General features: G+C 33.2%; 2 protein-coding genes and 4 non-coding genes across 9 annotated transcripts in view; all 6 read right to left on the bottom strand.

Annotated features, from left to right (window-relative positions):
• Positions 1–5149, bottom strand: part of LOC126720629 (TATA-box-binding protein) — a 51557-nt gene extending 46408 nt beyond the window's left edge. For 2 of the 4 annotated variants that reach the window (XM_050423322.1, XM_050423333.1), the window contains exons 1-8: positions 4850–5148; positions 4105–4214; positions 3024–3111; positions 2746–2817; positions 2200–2250; positions 1415–1459; positions 1188–1280; positions 505–606 (exon numbers count right to left, since the gene is read on the bottom strand). In XM_050423322.1, coding sequence (XP_050279279.1) covers positions 505–606; positions 1188–1280; positions 1415–1459; positions 2200–2250; positions 2746–2817; positions 3024–3111; positions 4105–4184 — 531 coding nt within the window. In that variant the 5' untranslated portion in view covers positions 4185–4214; positions 4850–5148. Of the gene's footprint in view, positions 1–332; positions 464–504; positions 607–1187; positions 1281–1414; positions 1460–2199; positions 2251–2745; positions 2818–3023; positions 3112–4104; positions 4215–4849 lie in introns of all 4 variants that reach the window. The other 2 variants (XM_050423317.1, XM_050423343.1) reach the window with 2 other exon arrangements.
• A 3854-nt stretch (positions 5150–9003) lies between these two features.
• Positions 9004–9088, bottom strand: LOC126693225 (small nucleolar RNA SNORD24). The gene has a single exon (XR_007645238.1). It is a non-coding gene; the product is annotated as a small nucleolar RNA SNORD24 (small nucleolar RNA).
• Positions 9089–9210: 122 nt separating this feature from the next.
• On the bottom strand, positions 9211–9299 carry LOC126693310 (small nucleolar RNA R12). Its single transcript, XR_007645301.1, has one exon. It is a non-coding gene; the product is annotated as a small nucleolar RNA R12 (small nucleolar RNA).
• A 724-nt stretch (positions 9300–10023) lies between these two features.
• Positions 10024–10107, bottom strand: LOC126693219 (small nucleolar RNA SNORD24). The gene has a single exon (XR_007645237.1). It is a non-coding gene; the product is annotated as a small nucleolar RNA SNORD24 (small nucleolar RNA).
• A 191-nt stretch (positions 10108–10298) lies between these two features.
• On the bottom strand, positions 10299–10387 carry LOC126693303 (small nucleolar RNA R12). Its single transcript, XR_007645297.1, has one exon. It is a non-coding gene; the product is annotated as a small nucleolar RNA R12 (small nucleolar RNA).
• Positions 10388–12658: 2271 nt separating this feature from the next.
• Positions 12659–16962, bottom strand: LOC126720525 (uncharacterized). Its single transcript, XM_050423032.1, has 7 exons — positions 16555–16962; positions 16342–16418; positions 16064–16198; positions 14393–14447; positions 14132–14219; positions 13220–13318; positions 12659–13116 (listed from the first exon to the last, which is right to left on the bottom strand). Exons 1-7 carry the CDS (start codon positions 16887–16889, stop codon positions 12982–12984), a joined length of 924 nt encoding a protein of 307 aa, XP_050278989.1. The 5' UTR covers positions 16890–16962; the 3' UTR covers positions 12659–12981.
• Between the last annotated feature and the right edge of the window lie 3200 nt (positions 16963–20162).

Here is a 20162-nt window from a genome sequence, read left to right as displayed (position 1 = left end):
TCCAGTGCTCAATTTAATAGTCTAGAAGTTCATGTGAAATGAAAAACACTTGTGCTACTACAATCTATGACAGTCCCAACCAGTCATAATTTCCAAATTTTAATCAAATAAATCTGATTTAAAAGGGTTATGAAATTAGGGACTCAAACCCATTCCCCAAGAACTTATGAAGCCAACCTTTCCCTAGAAACCTAATAAAGGGTATTATGAACATAAATACTCCTTACTGAAAGATTTAACATGGAATCTGTAAATAAGAGTTAGATTTAGCATAAATAATCTGGTCCCTGCACCATGTATCTTAACAAAAATATTACAATTGTGTAACATACCATTGCTGGTTTTTCCTGAACTCTGTAAGCACTGGGTATATGTTCTCAAAGGCTGTATAGGTCTCATCTCTCACCTTAAGATTCGAAATGAAACAATGCTGATCAGATCCAACCAGAATAGCATATAAAACCTGGGAGGGCAGAACAAAAAAAAGGAGTCTAGTGATATCACCTTAGCTCCTGTAAGAACGATTTTTCCTGACACAAAAATAAGCAGCACAATCTTTGGTTGTTTCATGCGATAGATCAACCCTGGGAACAGCTCTGGCTCATACTGACCACCAGAATGAGAACACAATCAATTTCAATTCTCAAAGTTTTAAAATTGTTCCAAAACATGGTTGAAACTTTGCTAGACCAAAAAGATACCTAAAAAGATACCAAAACTGGAAAGCATTTTTTTTAAAAATGGGATACTTCTGAAATAAATTTCAAATGTTGCAGACACCAACCAATTTCATAGAATCATTACTACAAAACAAGCTTTCTATTGTTTCCAGCCAAGTCGGTATTACAACTGGCTATTTGATGTCTGGACAATAATTTTTGCAATAAGTTTAACTTCTGAAAGGCTCAATTTACATATAACTTCATTTTCCATAGCATGTGTGTATGCAGGTATGCATATCATAGGTTCCATGGAAGTGTTTAATTCCAAGAATGGCCTCATAAGACAACCTATCCTCCAATCATGGCCACTTCAATGGTCAGGGAAGGAAAAGGAGAACATTGCACAGGCTATTTTTTGGTAAGTACATTCCAAAGTCTGATAAATCACACACAAATACCGATAATAGCTCTTGATATTTAACAGAAAGTACAATTAACACAGATGGACACACAGCCATCACTTACACTAGAAAAGGCACCATGGGAATATGCCAGTCCTTCAAGCCTGATGGGGAATTTAACATCACATGAACCAACTATGTTCTGAATCTTAAAATCCTACAACAGTGAAAAGCATCAATATTAGACAAATAGTAATTCTTTGTAAAATACCAAAGCTGCATGTGTCAGTATGTTTTATTACATATACATACATAAATGACACAGAGGATTGCACTGCAATTAATTTTTACCTTGAATTTAGCTGGAAAACCAAGCTTCTGTATAATTCGAGCATACTGAAAAGCAGAGATACAATGTCAGATTCGGAAATTCAATATTAAAACAACAGTATTAAATCCTAAAGATCTAGACAATTTGCAGCTCTTTCAGTGACAACATGATGAGCAAGGAATTAACTCTTTTTTATCACGTTCTAGTAAAACAAGGAACTGTTTGCTTGTAAAGCGTATGGGCATGTATAATTTCACCTTTCAGCTCTGTCAACATTTGCATGAATTTAAGTGCTAGTTTGAAGAGACTAGATATCTGAAAAGTAAAGCCAAACTACAAACAACAAGCTATAGGGTTCTGGATACTCCTCTGCATCTCCCAGATGGCCCTATGTTTAAAAACTTATGTATGCAGCTGCCTGAAGGTTTAAAGGCATGCATTATAAAGTTATGAATACTGTACTATTTCAGCTGAATATATTGTACTGGTTACCACACTGCTGCATTTGCCAAAGATTTGGGGTGTTGATCCATTCCAATTCCAATTGCTTCAGCTAATTTTACTGTTTTGTGCAGATACCAATTCTTATTCTATTTTGAAAACTTTTCAGACTGACAAGGTATTTTGATAAAATTGGAATGCCCTAATATTGGAATGAGGTTATGCGGAGAATATGCACACGCACACAAAGTATAATCCGAGAACAGTACACCGGAATGCACCAACACCAAAATATTTCATTCCAGTATTCCAGTATACAAACCAAATCGGCCACCAAAACAATATTGTAACTTTGATCCATTACCTTCCGTGCTGCCAACTTCGACTGTTGTTCACTCTTAGCTCCAGTACAAACCTAAACATTTGGTATTCACATAACCACTAAAAGATTTTAGAAATTATTAAAAAAATAAAATAAAAAAAAAACTGCAAAGATGCCAAACCATGTATGTCTATTTTAAAGAGAACAACATAGCAAGCTTTCAGATAGAAAGCACCAACTTAATATTCCAAACAAAGAAAATTAGCTAAAATAGTGGATTCATTTAACAACAGGAGGAACAGGTAGCACTTATTGGCCTCATCCACCACAAATTGAAAGACAATTTTTCTTGTCACAAAATTCTAAGTAAATGACACATAGATGGTCTCATTTTTCACTTATCACTCTAGTATAGACCAATGAATCATACATGTTAATCTTCAAGAATAGAGATTTTTGATTGTGAGAGAGAGAAAGATAACAACAAAAACAGACCCAGATGGCAGTTTAAAGGCATATAAAACAACATATAAAGATAACTTCTACTGTTGTACTTAGAAAGGTACCAAATGCTTTGTCAAAACTTACCATCTTCCCAGAAGCAAAAATCAAGGCTGTGGTTTTTGGTTCCCTTATCCTCATAATTACGGCAGCAAAACGCTGTTAGAACACAACAAATGTAAAATTTAAATGTTATTGATATAAAACCCAAAACACAACTCTAAGTAAAACAAGAAACAAGCTTAACCATCTTTGTCAAATAAAAACCATTAAAAAGAAAACAAGGGGGAAAAAAACAAAACAAAAAAGAGAGGAGAGAGAGAGAGAGAGAGAGAGAGAGAGCCATGCCCACAAACGTCTCCTACCTTGGGATTGTATTCTGCATTACGAGCTTGAAGTGCAATGGCCTTAAGATCCAATTTGCAGTCCAAATTTACTGTAGACACAATGTTCCTGAAGTGACAACACTAAGATGTTATAGGCTACTAATTCTGGCAGTAAATAACATAAGTGAGTTATTGCAATGTCCAATTCATTAACAGAGCCACATAAAGGAAGGGCCAAAGTAATAAAATAGTGTTTTATTTTATATAATCTGAAGATCATGAGGACACAAATCTATCTAACCAAGAGATCCATATCCATCAGAAGGCAGAGCTAATATTCAACTCTTCCACCAATATACATCTGAAGGCTTCAGTGCTCATTTTTTAATTAAATCAATGTAAAAAAGTAATACAACCAGAATCCACCCAAGTACAAGAAATTTTGTCTGTGTGTGTGTGCATGTGTGTGTATGTGCTCAACTTATTTGAATCATAAAGTATCTAATTATTCAGAAACCAACCAAAATCAAAGAAAAAAAGGGTTAAAATGTTAGGCTCTAGTCACACATCCATTCTCGAGACAGAAGGGACAGATAATCATAGTGAATGCAGGAACAAAATTATGAGTTAGGCAAACCCCAGCATTCACATTCAAAACATCTAAACACATTCACACTCATTTCCACAGTAGCCAGGGCACAACTGTAATTTCATATTGCTGGATACAAAATGTCAATCACAACAAACATACAGCCACACCATAACATCAACATTGTACAGCAAGTGACCCACATCAAAATCCATATCATTACCATTGTTAGACACAAAAAAAAAAAAATATATATATATATATATATATATATATATCAATTACAATGCAATGACAGACATATAAGTACAAACACATACTAGCCATTACAACATCATAAAAACCTATGATGCTCACAACATATTATACACTGCATTTTCCTCTTCCTGGTCTTACAACAATTGGCTCACGTCCATATCAGGATACTTATCTTTTAGAGGTTACACATGAAGCTTAGTCAACCAAACAGGTGCATATATATTAGAATAGAACATAATGAATTTGTGAAAAAAAAAAAGAAAAGGAACTCACTGAAGGGTAGGGATAATCCCAGAAGGGTGCTTCTTGAGATCAACTGGTTGGCTCCCTTCCACCAATCCCTGTTCTGCCATTCCTTTCTTTTCTTATAAATTCTTCTTTTACTGTGTGTAAAACCAACACAAAATTAGTCACCACCAAAACCCCATCTCTAAAAGAACCCAGAAACATACTCTATAGAACCAACTAAACTCAACACCCATTTACACAAATCATTCACCACCAAAAACCCATTTTTTAATCAAACCCAGAAACAACATCCGCTAACTTTTCCAGAAACCAATACATACACGTGATAAAATCACTGAACAATCATCCACAAAATTATGAGATTTATTTATCTCAGCTCAGACAAAACCCAAAACTTTTCTTTCTATATCATTAATCCCACCAAAATAAGCGAAGGTAAAGCACCCAAATAAACACACACACACACACACACACACAGAGTAAAAGCAGCCCGGGTACTCTAAAAATGGGTTCAGCTAGGTTTTTCATCATGGGTATCCAAGATCAACAAAAATTTCACCAAAAAACAAAAATCCAAAACATGGGTTCATCTGGGTTTTTCATTCTAAAGCATCTCAGTTAAATTTACAAATAAAAAACCTTAGATTTGAAACAATAATTAAAGGTTTTAAAGACTAAAAGAGCGAAGAAACAAGAAAGCCAAAAAAAAAAAATGAGGAGTTCCGATTGGTTCATGTTCAGACAGGATCTGATAAAAAGAAACACAGACCTCTCTTTAATTTGATGGTGTCCGTGCTAGGGTTTGATGATCCAAAAAATCAGAATCAGAAGAATCAGATCTAAAGAAGAAGAAGAAGAAATTAACGGAAATTTGGGAGGGAGCGGGAAGAGTTTAAAAAGGGAGTTGTTTTTATATATAGAGTTTTGGAGAATTTTGAAATTCTGGGGATTTAAAAGAGAGAAGGATATAAGGAGAGAGGGATGAGAGTGTGCGTGTGTTTGAGAGAGAGAGGGAGAGAGAGCTTTCCTGGTTGCGTTTTGTGGATGGGTTTGGGGGGGGTCTTGGAGAGATCCACTCTTCTCTTTTATTTATAGGTCTCGATATTGTCCTTGCGGATTGAGATGCGGTCAACTTGTGTTGAGGGTGTTATTGGAATTTTGATTGGGGGTGATATTGTTACTGGTTTTGTGGGGGGTGTGTTGGTGAAGTACCAATGGGTGTTTGACACGTTTTTTTGGTTCTTTCTAATGTCCGTGGGTTTTCTAGATTCAATTATTTTGGGCCAATGACATGGGGCCCACTCACGAGTTGGATTTTTTTTTTTTTTTAAAGCTTGTTTATTAAAAAAAAAAAAAATATATATATATATATATATATATATATTATAGCCACCAGCGCATTACTTTATTTATTTTAAGGTAAATGGTAAATTACATCCCTAAAATTTGAGGATACTTGAATTTTACACTTTTAAATTTCATACCTTAAAATTTGAGGGTATTTCGATTTTACATCCTAACATTTCAGAATTTGAATTTTATCTCCTAAAATTTGAATGCATTTAAATTTTACACTCCAAATTTTAGGGAGTAAAATCCAAACACTCCTAAAATTTAGAGGGAAAAATTCAAATTCTGAAACGTTAGGGTGTAAAATCTAAACACCCACAAATTTTAAGGGTGTAATTTACAATTTACCTTTTATTTTAGTATAACATTTACAATACAATCTACACCACATCTCTTACTTTAGCACATCACTTATTAAAATAACATAAAGAAAAAAACAAAACAAAAAACTATAACCTTTTTTAAAAAAATTCAAGATAAAAGTAAAACCCCCCACACAAACAACAGCCAACTGCTTAGAGCATTCACATCCCAAAATTCTATCACATCCTATTTTACCATTCCAAAAAAACTATGTTATCAATTATACCATACAATTTTACAATACTCTTAGCATTCCAACTTTTATTTTACAATACAACACATTAAAATAATATTTATACATAATAAAGTAATATATCCTAAAACCCAAATAAAAACAAAAACCAAAAATGCGCAGAGAGAGAGAGAGAAGAATTGATAAAGTGAATAAAATATTAGTTTTTTTTTTAGAATAGTTCTACCGTGCAATTCTAAAGGTAGAATTACACTGTAGCACTATTGTAAATTTTTTTGCAATAGTTGGTGTTTGCAAGTCCAGATGCTGGGCTTGTTTGGTGCATTAATGCTAAAATTCTCTTACATATAGCATTTGTAATACCAAATGCAAATGCTCTTAATGTAGCATGTTTTAGCATTTAGGTTTGTACCCTTCTACTAGTTGAATGGTATGGTCATAAATACTAAAATTTGCTCTCATTTAGAAACATCTATTGCAGCTTGTTTTTTGGTGAAAATTTTAGCATTTAACATATCTAATGCTAGTGCTCTAATAAGTACTCTCAATACAACTTGATCACGCGTACACATTGTGTCTTATCCAATACATTGAAGTATTAGATGGAGGCTTTGTCCCTTTCAAAAAGTCAATTTCAAAAACAAATTATCAAATGAGCACTTAGTTCAGTTGGTCGTTTTATGTTTTCATCTCATATTAATATATAAATGTGTCCATAAGTTAGGGTAAGTTTGGAGTATTTTTCCATCCAACCAAACCTTGTCAAATGAGAAATTTCCAATTAAAACTATATGAATTAGGTTAGCGCCATATTGCCCTATCTAATAAAAAATTGGATTTTTATTCAACTATTTTAACTTATTATAGTTTCATCCAAATTAAGTAAAAAATATGAAAATAAATTAAACTAATTAATCTAAACTAAGTCTTAAAATCCAAAAATAAATTAAATTAACAATGTTAAAATATATAATTGTTAACTATTAAATTAATAGCATGGATTAGGTTATGTTTCTGGAATTGGAAATTTTGTCAACCCAAGCCTTAATATATATATATATATATATATATATATATATATATATATCTATCTATATCCAACAATCAACTTTTGGGAAAATCAATTTGAAGGATTGAGATGGGTTAGGTTAAAGTAACTTGGATATAATTTTTTGTGAGCCTAAAACCAAGCTAACCCAAAAGTTTCATTAAAAAAAAAAAAAAAAAAGTCAACCCAACCCGAGGTATCGTGTTTTCTTGGCTCAAATTCATCAGATTGATTAGTTGAGTGTACACCTCTATCTAAAGGCTAAAGGGTGCACTCTTATGTACAAAATCCACCAGAGGCATGCCCTCATATAAAAGGAGGGCATAGTTCATCATAAAAAGAAAATTTTTACCAATTTCTTATCATGACATTTTCATCAACTTGTAATAATATTAGTTTTACATGGATATATATGGATCTATAATAGACAATTTTTATTATGCACTAATTACAACACATTATATTCCTAGTTCCTACCAACTTTTCCTCTACTTTCTTCTTCACTTCCTCAATTTCTCTCCATCCAAACATAAGAGCCATTGTAAAAAGATTAAGAATTTTTTAAATTAACTAAAATTATTAAGTTTTAAAAAAAGTAAAAACAAAAATAATGAAAAGACAAGTTTAACGATTGCTTCTAAACCTTATATTCTTTCTTTGAGTTTCCACGTACGGACGTTTTTTTTTTTTTTTTGGCGTAACTCATTTACTTCCATTTTGATTTGTAACTTACCCCTTCCATTCGTTCTAGTCGTACAAGCCAAACCTACCTCGAATGAGGGAACTTGAAGCCTGGAACCCCAAATTTCATCCATTGTCCTTAATTGATTAATTAATTAGCAAGAAGAATACTTTCTCTCCCCCCTTCCTCGGGGCCAAAAAAAAAAAAAAAACTATTTACCAATATATATATATGTATATATATATATATATATATGTGTGTGTATTGAAAAAGTTAATCCTATAGTTTTTATGAGTAAGAAATATGTCTAGATCTATAGTTTTTGAACTCTTAAGAGAAGTTATTTCATTTTCTTTTATTTTTTGAGAATTAGGAGAAGTAAGTTACAAGTTTCTTAACATTTTTCAAGATATAAAAATTGACTAAAACCAAGATGCATGTGTATATATCACTTAAATATAGTTAAGTAGACACACTCGATCTTTCTAGTGTCAATTGTAACCTTGAACTAAAACCAAAAAAATGTTTGTGTCGAAAGTATATTTTGTTTGAAGTATATTTTAGACTCACATGTACAATAAACTTTTTAAAACTTTCCATTATCATTAGTAAATTAAAAACTATTTATTGATACAACATCTTATAAGATGTTCCTCTCACAACAATTGTAAGCCCCGCATGTTTATAGAGAAATATCTCATAATATTGTCTCCTTTTAATCCTTTATGAAATAATGAAAGAGTAATGCTACAATATATGTTGAGTTAACAAGTTTAAGTTTTTACTTGTTTTTGTTTGTAATTTTCTTTCTCTACGAGTTTGTTTTTTCTAGTTTTTGTTTGTAATTTTCTTTCTCTACTAGTTTTTAATCCGAGTGTTTCATATGAAGTTGCCATGCCTTAAAGCTGCTTAGCTCCTTCTTGGGGTCCATATATTCAAGAACAAGAGACCAGTTGAGATCAAACATCAGGTCTAAATTTCTAATCGTCTTTCTGCAATAGTTTTGAAACAGTAATTGGTCATGCCCCTATAGGCTTGGGGACAACAAAGGATGAATTTTGACTGTACATTACCAAATTGAGTTATACTTCCACAACTTGAGGAAATTGTGTGTTCAGCAATTATATGTGATTATTATATAAGTATTTCAATATGATGATATCTTTTACTTCAACTCATTCTAAATTGTCAGAATTTCGATCAATGATTCCTGAAAAACAATATTCAGAGGCCTGATAAAACAACAAACCTAGAAAAATAGAAATTGAAAAACTGGGTGAAAAAAGAGGCCTCAGAGATCTTGGTGGATAAAATTCATCAAATGGGAAATTCCCATCAAGAGTAGCAAATATTAATCCTTAAATCACCGGCCTCTATAACCCTATAATTCATCTAAGTTTTAAATAAAATAAACAAACAAAAGCTATTCTTTAAATCCAAACAAAGCCCAGTATTTTTAATTTAAAAAAAAAAATAATAATAATAACGTTAAGATGTTGTCAGAAGTAGCTGGTTAGGATATCACATACTTCGGCAAAGAAAATATCATTGGGAATCCGAATGATTCTTTTCATCATCCAACATCTCTAATTCAAAGAAAAAAAAGTATATACCAATTACATATTCATTTAAATAGCTTAATGGGTAATGTTTAAATATAAGAGAAAACATTTTTTTTTGTAAACGTATCAGCCTTTTTTAAATAGCTTAATGGGTAACATTTATGCCTTCCAAGCTGCTTATGGTCCTTGTCCAATGTAAGTTCTAATTACTTTTGGTGTTCTCAAATCTTTCTGTGTAAATCGGCTGTTAAATTTAATTTAGTAGTTATGACCTTACGGGTCACTTTATTCAAGAACCAAGTTTTAATCGACTTTCTGCTATGAGACAGTAATTGGTCCTGCAACTATAGGCTTGGGGACAAGAAAAGGAAGATTTTGGCTGTACATTACCACAATGAGTTATAATTCCACTAATTAAATTGAAATTGAGAAATTTTGTTTAAGTAATTATGTTATTATTATACAAGCTTTTCAATATGATTAGATCATTTACTTTAAATCATTCTAAATTGTCAGAAAATTTCTTATTGATTTTGAATGTAAAATTACAGTTTTGAAAGCAACCAAGGTAGAAACTACCCAAAAAAGCAAAGGCAAACAAATTCTTTAAGCCCATTTTTTAAAACCTAATAGAATCAGAATAATATGTTAAACACAACTGAAAATACAACCTTAAAAACAATATTCAGAGGCCTAATAAACAACAAACCAAGAAACAAAGAAATTGAAATCAGAGTAAAAAAGAGGCCTCAGAGATCTTGGTGGATAAAATTCATCAAATGGGAAATCCCATCAAGAGTAGTAAATATTAATCCTTACATCACCGGCCTCTATAACCCTACAAATCATGTAAGTTTTAAACAAAATAAAAGCAATTCTTAAAAACCAAACAAAACCCAGTTTTTTTTAATAAAAAAAAAATCTAATCTAAGTTATAAATAAAAGCAATTCTTCAAAAAAGCCATTTTTTTAAATTGGAAAAAAAGGAATCAGAGAAATAAGAAATAAATAACGTTAAGATGTTGTCAGAAGTAGCTGGTTAGGATATCACATATTTCGGCAAAGAAAATATCATTGGGAATCCGAATGATTCTTTTCATCATCCAACATCTTTAATTCAAAGAAAAAATACATACCAATCACAGATTCAATTAAATAGCTTAATGGGTATGTTTCAAAACAATAGAAATTTTTTTGAAAAAAAATGTATCAGCCTTGTCACCGAGAAAAATATCCTAAGAAGAGGAAACCCGGAGCTAAAGGCAGAATTACAAGTATGGAATAGATACAAGTAACATAAAACTTCAATATAGCCTAATGATAGATTCCATGACCCCAATGATAAAGTTTTCAGATCACAGAATTGCAATTTTAGGCTTAATCAACCATCATATAACAAAACCCCACTAGACCCATATAAACAAAAGCACATAAAAGCAATAGGTACAGAAGAACAGAGGAAAGAGACACGGAAAAACAAGAATGAAACCTTTGGAGGCTTTTAAGAGTTTGGGGAGTTTGAGTTTTGTGATTTGATTTAAGAAAACGTAAGAGGTCGCCGCACAAGTGAAGAATGAAAGAGTTGTGAGCTGCTTTTATAGATGAACATGAGAGAGAGTATGAGAAAACCCTAGAGAGTTGAGAGGCGTTGTTGTTGTTGTTGTGGACTAAAAGTAATATTGGGCTGAATATGAGAGAGAGAATTAGAAAACCCTAATGTTTTGGGCTTATTCGGCCTTTTTTCTGACTTACTTGCTATTGGGCTATAAAACCCAACATATGACCCTGGTGGAAGTCCACACCAACTTTTTTTTGGGGGGCTGAAGAATTAGACCAGTGGGTCTGAGACATTGCTTTGTGAAGACATTGTATCCTCTCTCTCTCTCTCACATTAGGGACCAATCCTTTTTACTGTTTCTTATACTTTTATATACTTCGTATTTATAATGTTTGACTGTTTATTGGTGTCTTTTTGTTTGTCATGTTAATAGATCAAGGTGGTCCATGTGTTCCTTGTTAGCATGTGAAATAGTGAAAGTGTCTAAAATATTGGAGTGGAATGAATTACACTAATGAGTGGAGCATGTGAGGGGGTCACGTGGGGCTCTTTGTGGCGAGAAGCTGATGTAGGGGTCACATAAGGGTCACACGGGGTTCATTTAGGACATGTAGGATTAGCTAATTAATATTTAAATGAATAGGCTTGACATGTAGGCACTTTGTTTTCTACATATGAATTTTCTTTTAATGGGTTGATGGTAGGGACCAAAATGAAAATAGTTTTTCGTTTTCAAAGACTAAGGTAGGTGTGTCTAAAAAGTAGGAACCAAAATAGGAATCGGTCTAAAATATAGGAACCAAAAGTACATTTTTACTTTTTTTATTTTTTAGGGCCAAAAATCAAACTTGATCCACCTTCCAAATGCCTAATATTGGTTTTTGTAGATAGATGAGATGGTTTGGATCCTTTTTTTTTTTTTAAATTTGAGATGGGATTGAGTTTAAAAATTTAAATTGATAAACTCTTCAATCTAAAGTAACCAAATCCAGTCCACGTTATTATAATAGTTTTAAAAGTGTTTTTTTTTTTTTTTTTTTTTTTTGAGACTTAGCTTGATTTATTTTAGTTGAAATTTAGTTTTGATGAAATTAGAATATAATATTCAATAAATTGTAATTATTTCTTTGAGAAAGGGCTCAAATAGGTTAATGAAAGCCTAAATTTTTTTTGATGGGAGTGAAAGCCCAATTTGAATGTATAACAAAATGACTCCAAGCCGAAGACCCAATTTGCTTCATGATGATTAGGTTGGGTTGGTTTTTAAAATTGTTATAATATCTCAAAAATGACCTCATCCAACTCATTCACACCCATAATTAAAAATTTAAAACAATCGATTTTAGTTGTAAAAAAAAACCTCAAATACCTATGTGTTGATTAGCGTTTTTTAAAAAAATATCTTAAAAATTGTTTTTAGATAACACAAAGAAATCTTGCAAACAAACAGTTTCAAATAGCATTCTGGTGTTGTGAAAACAGGTTGTCTTCAAGAATAATTCTCTAAAACAAATTTCCACACGTTATTAGCATGTTTCTGCACTTAAAAAATAAATAAAAACAAAAGGATTTAAAAAAACAAAATGACCAAGCCCCTCAGTTTTATTTATATAAAATTACAGATTACAAAAAGGCGTTACAAAATAGTGAAATACAAAGCAATAGCAGTTCCAAAACTGCACAAATTGAGAGAGCCTAAAATTTCTAAGTGTCTTAACTAATAACAGAGACCCAGAAATACTAAAGGAGGTAGAGGGAAGGGGGAATACTAATGCAGAAACAAGCAACTACAAGAATTTGGAAGAATGACATGAGCAGAAGATAGTCAAAACTTAAAACATTGTATAGTATTTGAATATCTCAATTACAACATCATCATATACATTATAATACTCAAATTTTTTTAATTATAAATACAACAGTGGTACTAACAAATTGCCCACTAAGCCATCCCTTCCATTATAACTTTTGAGCCTGAAAATGCAGTAATCCACCTAAAGAGAGACAAAAATCACTTTCCCTTGAGGTTTCCCAGCATCAGCATATCCTGAATGAGACTCTTCAGTCCACTAATGGTCATGGGAGTTTCAAGTTTCAACAATGCAAAAGCAAGGAGCAGTAATTGAAATAACTAAAATTCAGACATTAACGGATCACTTTCTGTTTATCTAAGGCTTGAGCTACACCAGTTCCTTCAAGGTCTTTCACAAAGGTCCTGAGACACCCATTGATGATACGGGGTGCTGCTCCATCACAGAACCGTTTAGCAAGATCAACAGCCTTCAAAAATAGCCATGCCAGATTAGATTATTGTAAATTGGTAGAGGAGGACAGCGAAGTAAAGACAAGCAAACTTAAAAAGGAATGGAAAATAAGACATTACTTCGTTGATGACAATCTGGTGCCGTGTCCCTAGCACTGTTATCTCAGACATCGCCAAATGAAGAATACAAAGCTCCAAGATTCTGCCTGCTGGCTCATTCTGCAGTATATAAACGAATAAGATGCAAACATCTCCATTAGTAAATTTGAAGAAACTAAAACATTGGCAAATATGTAATCTCTTTTGTGATCAGCCATATATATATATATTGGGGGAAGGGGGGACTCTATGCTCTAATTTGAGATGTTAAAAATTATAAGACCTAGATGGGAAGATAACATTACGTAAATAGCCAAAATTTCCAGGAAAGAAGAATTTGCAAATGAAAATGGAATAGAACAAAAAATAAAAAGAAGATAAGTTCTTGGGTGCAGCTAGATTTGATGCATCATAAAGAAACACATGAATTTATAAAAACCCATATATTCAGCTATTTGCTGCTAGTTCTTTTGGCTATGCCCTCCCAAGAAGAGTATAAAATCAGCAATGCAGCATATATGCCCTTTTCAGAATCTCAAAAACAGGGAAAACATCAAAAAGATAATAGTGTTTTAAAAATTAAAAAGAAGAAGAAGAAGAACATTATCATTTAAGTTAAGATAATAATGCTTAACAAATAAAGAAAGACATCTTTACTCTGTCCAAGTCATAGGGTTGCACTAAACGCCAAATAAGCACATATACCTTAATTATGGAAAGTGGCATCCAAGAAAGGCAAACAAATCTATCATGGTAAGGTCAGGGCACAGGAACTGGAAAATGAATGCATATATCACAGCCTATGTTTTGCAAATAAATTTAAGTATGTATACTACCTAGCAAGAAATGCCAACAATTGTTAACAATGAGAATTGTGCTAGCAGAAAATAAGAAACCAGGAATTTAATATTTAAATACAATAACTGCTTCAACCTTCCAATTTGCAGGGGCAACTTTGTCAATGACAAGCACATGGCTGTCCCATCTCTCCATGACTGCAACCAAAATTTTCCTAGTAAATCTGCAATAAACCATGGAGACATAGTTAGCTCTCTCTCTATGTGCACGCACTAGCACAAATGAAGAAGAAAAAAAAAAAGAAAGGATAAAGACATGCTCCACTTGCAGCAGGTAACAAATGTAGCAACAGAGACAAAGTAATAATTAACTAATCTATAAACTCAGAGAGTTTACCGCAAAATCAATTTGCTGTATACCAACTTTGGAGGAGCTGCAAGGACTTCTGCTTCTGAGGTAGAAATAAAACAACAAAACAATTCATGCGACTGAAAAGTTAGTGAAAAAGGGAAATTGAAAAATGAATGGATATCGCAACTAAATCAGAGAGCTAATAATAATTGCACATACAAGGCTATCATTTTCTCAACTAGTACAAAGCTACCGAAGTAGCATAGCCTTCCTATAAACAGAAAAGGTCATTCTAGCATGGAACAAGAGCAACATAGAGGGCACTCAAAACTTCATGAGACCTGAGAATTAAAAAATTTTCTGTGCATGGTAACTTAAAGATGTATTCACTATGAAGTTATTCTAAATAACAGCAAATGAACAAGCTAACACAATTTCACATTGACTGAAGAACGTCACTCCACAATAACAAAGCTTAAGCTTAGTTCTAACTATAATCAAAATTTTGATTTTAATGATTTGCAACATGGGGACAGGTACTCAGTAATGTTTATGTAAATATTTAGTATGTTGAGGACATGGTTATGTGTGTAACTAGACAAGTGTGTTTCCAACTTGAATAGATAGACTTTTTGGTAATTTAGAAATGACCTGTGCAAGTCCTGAGGAACTACAGACTATTATTTCAATCTAGAAAACAAAATTAAACACATCCTGAACACAGATTGCTAACATTTATATAAAGATAGTGAACAACTGGAGAGAGGGGAAGAGAAAGAATCCTAAGAACTATTATTTCAACCTACAAGGAACCCCCTCAAGGTATGGGCCAGTGGCACCCCTGGGGGGCAAACCCTGGACGCCTACACTCCCCCACTGAGCAGGCATTGAGTAAATCACGACATGCCTCAGCTAGAAGTCGAACCAAAGACTTCTGAGTTTAAATTTAGTCTAGGCACTCTCCCTAACAACTAAGGCACCCCAGGTGAGGGCCAATCTACAAAGATAATTGAACAAATCCTGAATGCAGATAGCTAAAATTTAAAAAAGATAGTGAAGAGTTGGGGGAAGGGGACAGAGAAAACATTCTAAATATTATTTATTCAATCTAGAACGATAACGAAGCACATTCCACACATAAATAGCTATAAATTAAACAAAGACAGTGAACAATTGGGGGTGAGGAGGGCAGAGAAAACATTCTAAAAACTATTTAATCTAGAATGGACAGAAAACACATTCTAAACACAAATAGCTATAAATTAAACAAAGAAAGTGAACAACTGGGGGTGAGGGAGGGAGGGCAGAAACATTCAAAAGACACAAAAGAAGCCTAGATTACATTCTAAATCCTAATTACTAGCAAGTGTTCTGAATCTTTCTATTTAATCTGCCTTGAAGTTGAAACTTCAAACTTGAAAGCACTGATTGATTGAGTCAACATCAATTCCAGCACATCCATCACTTAATATAGATGCAGATTAACCAAACAGATATAGAGGTTTGACATTTCTAAAATACACTAGCAGTCTGAAACGGACCTCTAAAAGCTTATGATTTGAAAGAGATTACATGCTTTTTGAAATATTCTAAAGCTATATTGCACTAGAGAATGACACTTACTAATTCACTAAATTAGCTCTCAAATGCAGTCTTCTTTCTAGCAATCGCATAAAACTTAAAATGGTAAACAAAACAAAAATTTGACATGATTACCAATTGCAGTTTCCTTTTCATCATTGCTTAGAAGCTCGTCTGCTTCTTCCACTGTCTCTACTGTAACAGGTGGCCCTCCAAAGCACATGTGATTGTATTCCAATAACGAAGCCTTATCAAATTCATAACCAGGTTCTGAACATGTATATTTAACAAAGCCAGTCAATATTTCCCCATTTTTTTTTCCCTCAAAAGCACAATACACTTGGTCCAAAAATCAAACTCCAAAATCAAAAATTTACATTGCAAGTTTAGTAATATTTGGTCTTAGATGATACCTCGTCGTGCATTCATTCGCTTCTCGAAAAGCCGAACTGGGTCTGAACCTTCTAAACAGGCTGCATAAACTATGGACCTGTCATTCAATCACACCAAACCATCAAACATCATCCTTTCTTTCCCGAGAAACAAACATGGGTCAGCCTTAAAAGCAAAAAAAGAAAGAAAACCCAGATGATAAAAAAAGAAGCAAAATGAGAATAGAATTTTACAGAGCGAGTTCTCTGGCGGCTCTTGGACTGCAAAACCTGCCACTCTTGTCAATCTTGGGCAACATGTCTCTGTAAGAGGTTGAGGTGGAGAGAGCATCCTTGGATTTCTCTAGAGCTTGAGCTTGAGCTTGTTCTTCTTCGATGGTAAGAGCCGAATTGCGAAGAGTGGTTCGGGTACACAACAATTTGACTGTGTTCTTGTGAATGGTACAAGGGTATCTTCGTAAAGGAGAAGAGAGTGGGAAAGAAGGGTAGGGGAAGCTGAACTCGAAGTGGGTTTTTGAAATTGAAGGAGAAGAAGAAGGATAGGTGAAAATGAAGGAGCTTGCTTCCATTGTTGTTGGAGCTGTGACTTCACCGTGAGCGTTTTGAGGATAACGCTTCTTTCGTTATCGTTTATTGCTTTGAGATTTTGAGGGGGTTTAACTTTAGGGGATATTTTATTCAAAACGTTGTCGTTTCAACAAGTTTTTAACAAGGCTGTGATTTTTAAGGGTTTTTTCTTCTTATTTTTTCTGCTAAATTTGTAATTTTTAAGGCTGAGACAAGATATTATATATATATATATAGTTTCCACTATTATATTACACTGCTGGCCCACGCAAATGATGATGTTTTTGAAGATTCCTCATGTTACTTTCGGCATAAAATGCCAAATAATGAAATATGAATTAAAGATTCACTCTGCTCTTTCTCATGCTGATTAGAGTCAAAAAGTGTAAACACACACTTGACTATTTATTTGTTTTAAATAACACTTATAATAGGTGTACACTAAGGTGAAATATCACCTTAGATAGCATTTGAAAAAAAAATAAAATGGCTTTAATGAATTTCTAGGCCAAATGATAATACATCTATATTTTTTTTGATTGATAATATGATAGTTACAAACTTACAATTGGGGAGAGAGGGGGGGGGGGGGGGGAATTTGAACCATGGATGTTAGTGTCAATTGAGCTACAGAATTCTTGGTTACTTCCGGTTATAATTTACTATAAGTTTCTACTTTTTTTTTTTTTAAATGAATTTTCTACTTGTTTGTAGGAGTTTAGTATCCAGAATTCCAAATTAAAAACAAAAGGCTTGGGCCCTAACTTTGTTATTGGGCTAAGGTCTACAGCTTGGTCGGGGTGTGTTTGTTCAGAATTTTAAGCCCAAATTTGGGCTCCAATTCTTCTTAGATCTACCTAGAGAAAGCCCAACCAAGAGGTTCTTTCCTCTCAAATACTTGATCAGAAGCCAGAACCAACCCCACAAACCAACCCCCCCCCCCCCCCCCCCCCCCCCCCAAAAAAACATTTATATTTTACTGCCTCCTATAACATAAATTTATATAGAATACAACTTCAAGGTCTTATTTGTGAACTTCGGCATTCATTTTTTTTTTTTTTTTTTAAATTGCATTTGCATATCTTTTTGAAGGGTTTTTGCTTGTGATGGGTTAAAGCAAGATCAAGCTGTATAGGTATTAATTTTAACTTGGGTTGGGCCAAGTTTGATTGATGGGCCGTGTTGATATTACTCCCTGTATGTTTTACGCTTATTTAAATAAGAAACCATCGCACATGGGCTTTTCTTCTAGTTCTTACTTTTCCACCTAAATCGTAAATCCTGAATCAAACAGCATTGAGCTAATTCTGTAGTAATGTTGTCTCATTAATGTAAATGTATTGCGACTTTTATCAATGTCTAATTTACTATTCAAAACAAACAAAAAGCTAGATAAAAGTGGAATTTGAGTATGATCGATGTTATATTTAGGGTAATGAGGGTTAATTAATAGTTGCTGTAGGTATAAGTGAGTTAGTTTAGGTTCTATTAAAATACTCACCGAAATGATGACATGCTTTTCTAATTAGATTATATTTTGCTTTTACATCCTCTCGATTTTTTAAAGTTTTCATTACTTGATATAGACAAAATTTGTTCCAAAATCTTTATAAAACAACAATTATTATGGGTTTAAGTAATAGTCGAGGGATAATAGTTTCATTTGTTGTGTCTCATGTTTGTGGTTCAAACTATTAGGAAAAAAATCCTAAAAAAAAAAAAAAAAATAGAGATTACACAATAAATGTCTATGTGTGAATTAAAATGTATAATTACCAAGCAATAGCAATATTATGAAAACCAAAAAAAAAAAAAAAAAAAAATTCCAGCAAGCACCACATAAACACATCTATAAAAGAACACCAAATCTTACGTGGAAAACTCTCCGGTATAGAGGAAAAAACCATGGGGCAACTCCAACAAAATATCCACTATAAAATAGAGATTACAACTACCAAGTTTGTGCTAAACTTGAGTCTACAATAAATTGGATACACAACAAATTAATTAAATCTTAAGGAGTAAATACAATCTCACCACAAAGCCTGTAGCAAAATCTTCTCCTGAATACTCCAACTCTTCGTAGTTGTAGCACTCAAAAAACTCTATGAGAATTCCACTAATTTATCATCCTTGTGAATAACTTGAGTAAAGAAAAATGTCTTATTTTTCTTTTTCACTCTATCACACTTTCACTGTGTTTCTCTCTATCTCTTCGGACTGCACCTCTCAAGTTGAATGTCTCTCTAATCTGGGTTTCTTGCTCACTTGAACTCACACAAAATGGCCAAAATGGCTCTCTGTACGCTTCAACTTCCCACAAGGCCGAATGGCCTAAATTTCTTTTTTTCTTCTTTTCTTTTCCTTCAGCGTGTCCCACACGCCTTGCATCAGTTCTCATTAAGAGAAGTCAGACCTCTCCCATGCTTTGGTCAATTCTCAATAAATTAAAGAGCTAGCTTTGAAAACTTTTGGAACAAGCTCATAAATGAGCTTTTGACAAAAATGTGTGCTGGAATCCAAGGTTGTCATGTGATGTGCACCCAACACGAACTCCACCTCTCCCCACTATCTACCTATCTAATAAAAAGGGAGAGATTTTATTAGTGTTAGACATACTATAACCCACTAACCCCAATGGTCCAAATCAATTATAGGTTTATGTGTTTGTAGAATAAGCAACTTAACATTTGGTTAATCTTTGAATAGTTTAGGGTTAGTCAAATATTGTTTAGTATATAAGCTGTACATTGAGTTCATATGTTGTAACACAATAGTTTAATAAAAATATGTAACTATATGCCAAAGGCCTTGTAGCTGAATTGGCACCTCCCCATGTACATAGTGCTTGGGGGTCTAGGGGGGAAAGGGTTCGAGCTGCGGGATTAGCAGCATGTTGTAATTATTTCTCAAAAAAAAAAAAAAAAAAATGTAACTATCAAGAGCTTTCACATATTAAATATAGGTAATCATGCCAAATTATGTACACTTTTGTGTATATTGCTACTTTTATACTTCTATTTATCATTCAATCGTTAAACACAATAATTTTAACGGTTAGTAAGATTGTGACACCTTCCTAACGTCCATGTTATAAACAATAAGCTTACGGGCACCAAAAAATTTGTAGAAGATCTCTCTCTCTCTCTTCAGTTTGTGTTGTAGTGGGCCTATGTGAAGTGAGGCCCGTGAGGTGCCAAGTTTAATCATACGGGAGAGTGTGTGAAATTTTCAATGTTCGTGGACTTACCGTGCTATATATTGTTGATTTTGAT

This window comes from Quercus robur, chromosome 1, assembly GCF_932294415.1.
Source record: "Quercus robur chromosome 1, dhQueRobu3.1, whole genome shotgun sequence".
NCBI lineage: Eukaryota > Viridiplantae > Streptophyta > Magnoliopsida > Fagales > Fagaceae > Quercus > Quercus robur.
Note: the sequence above shows the minus strand (reverse complement) of the source record. Positions and strands in the feature narration are given on the sequence as shown.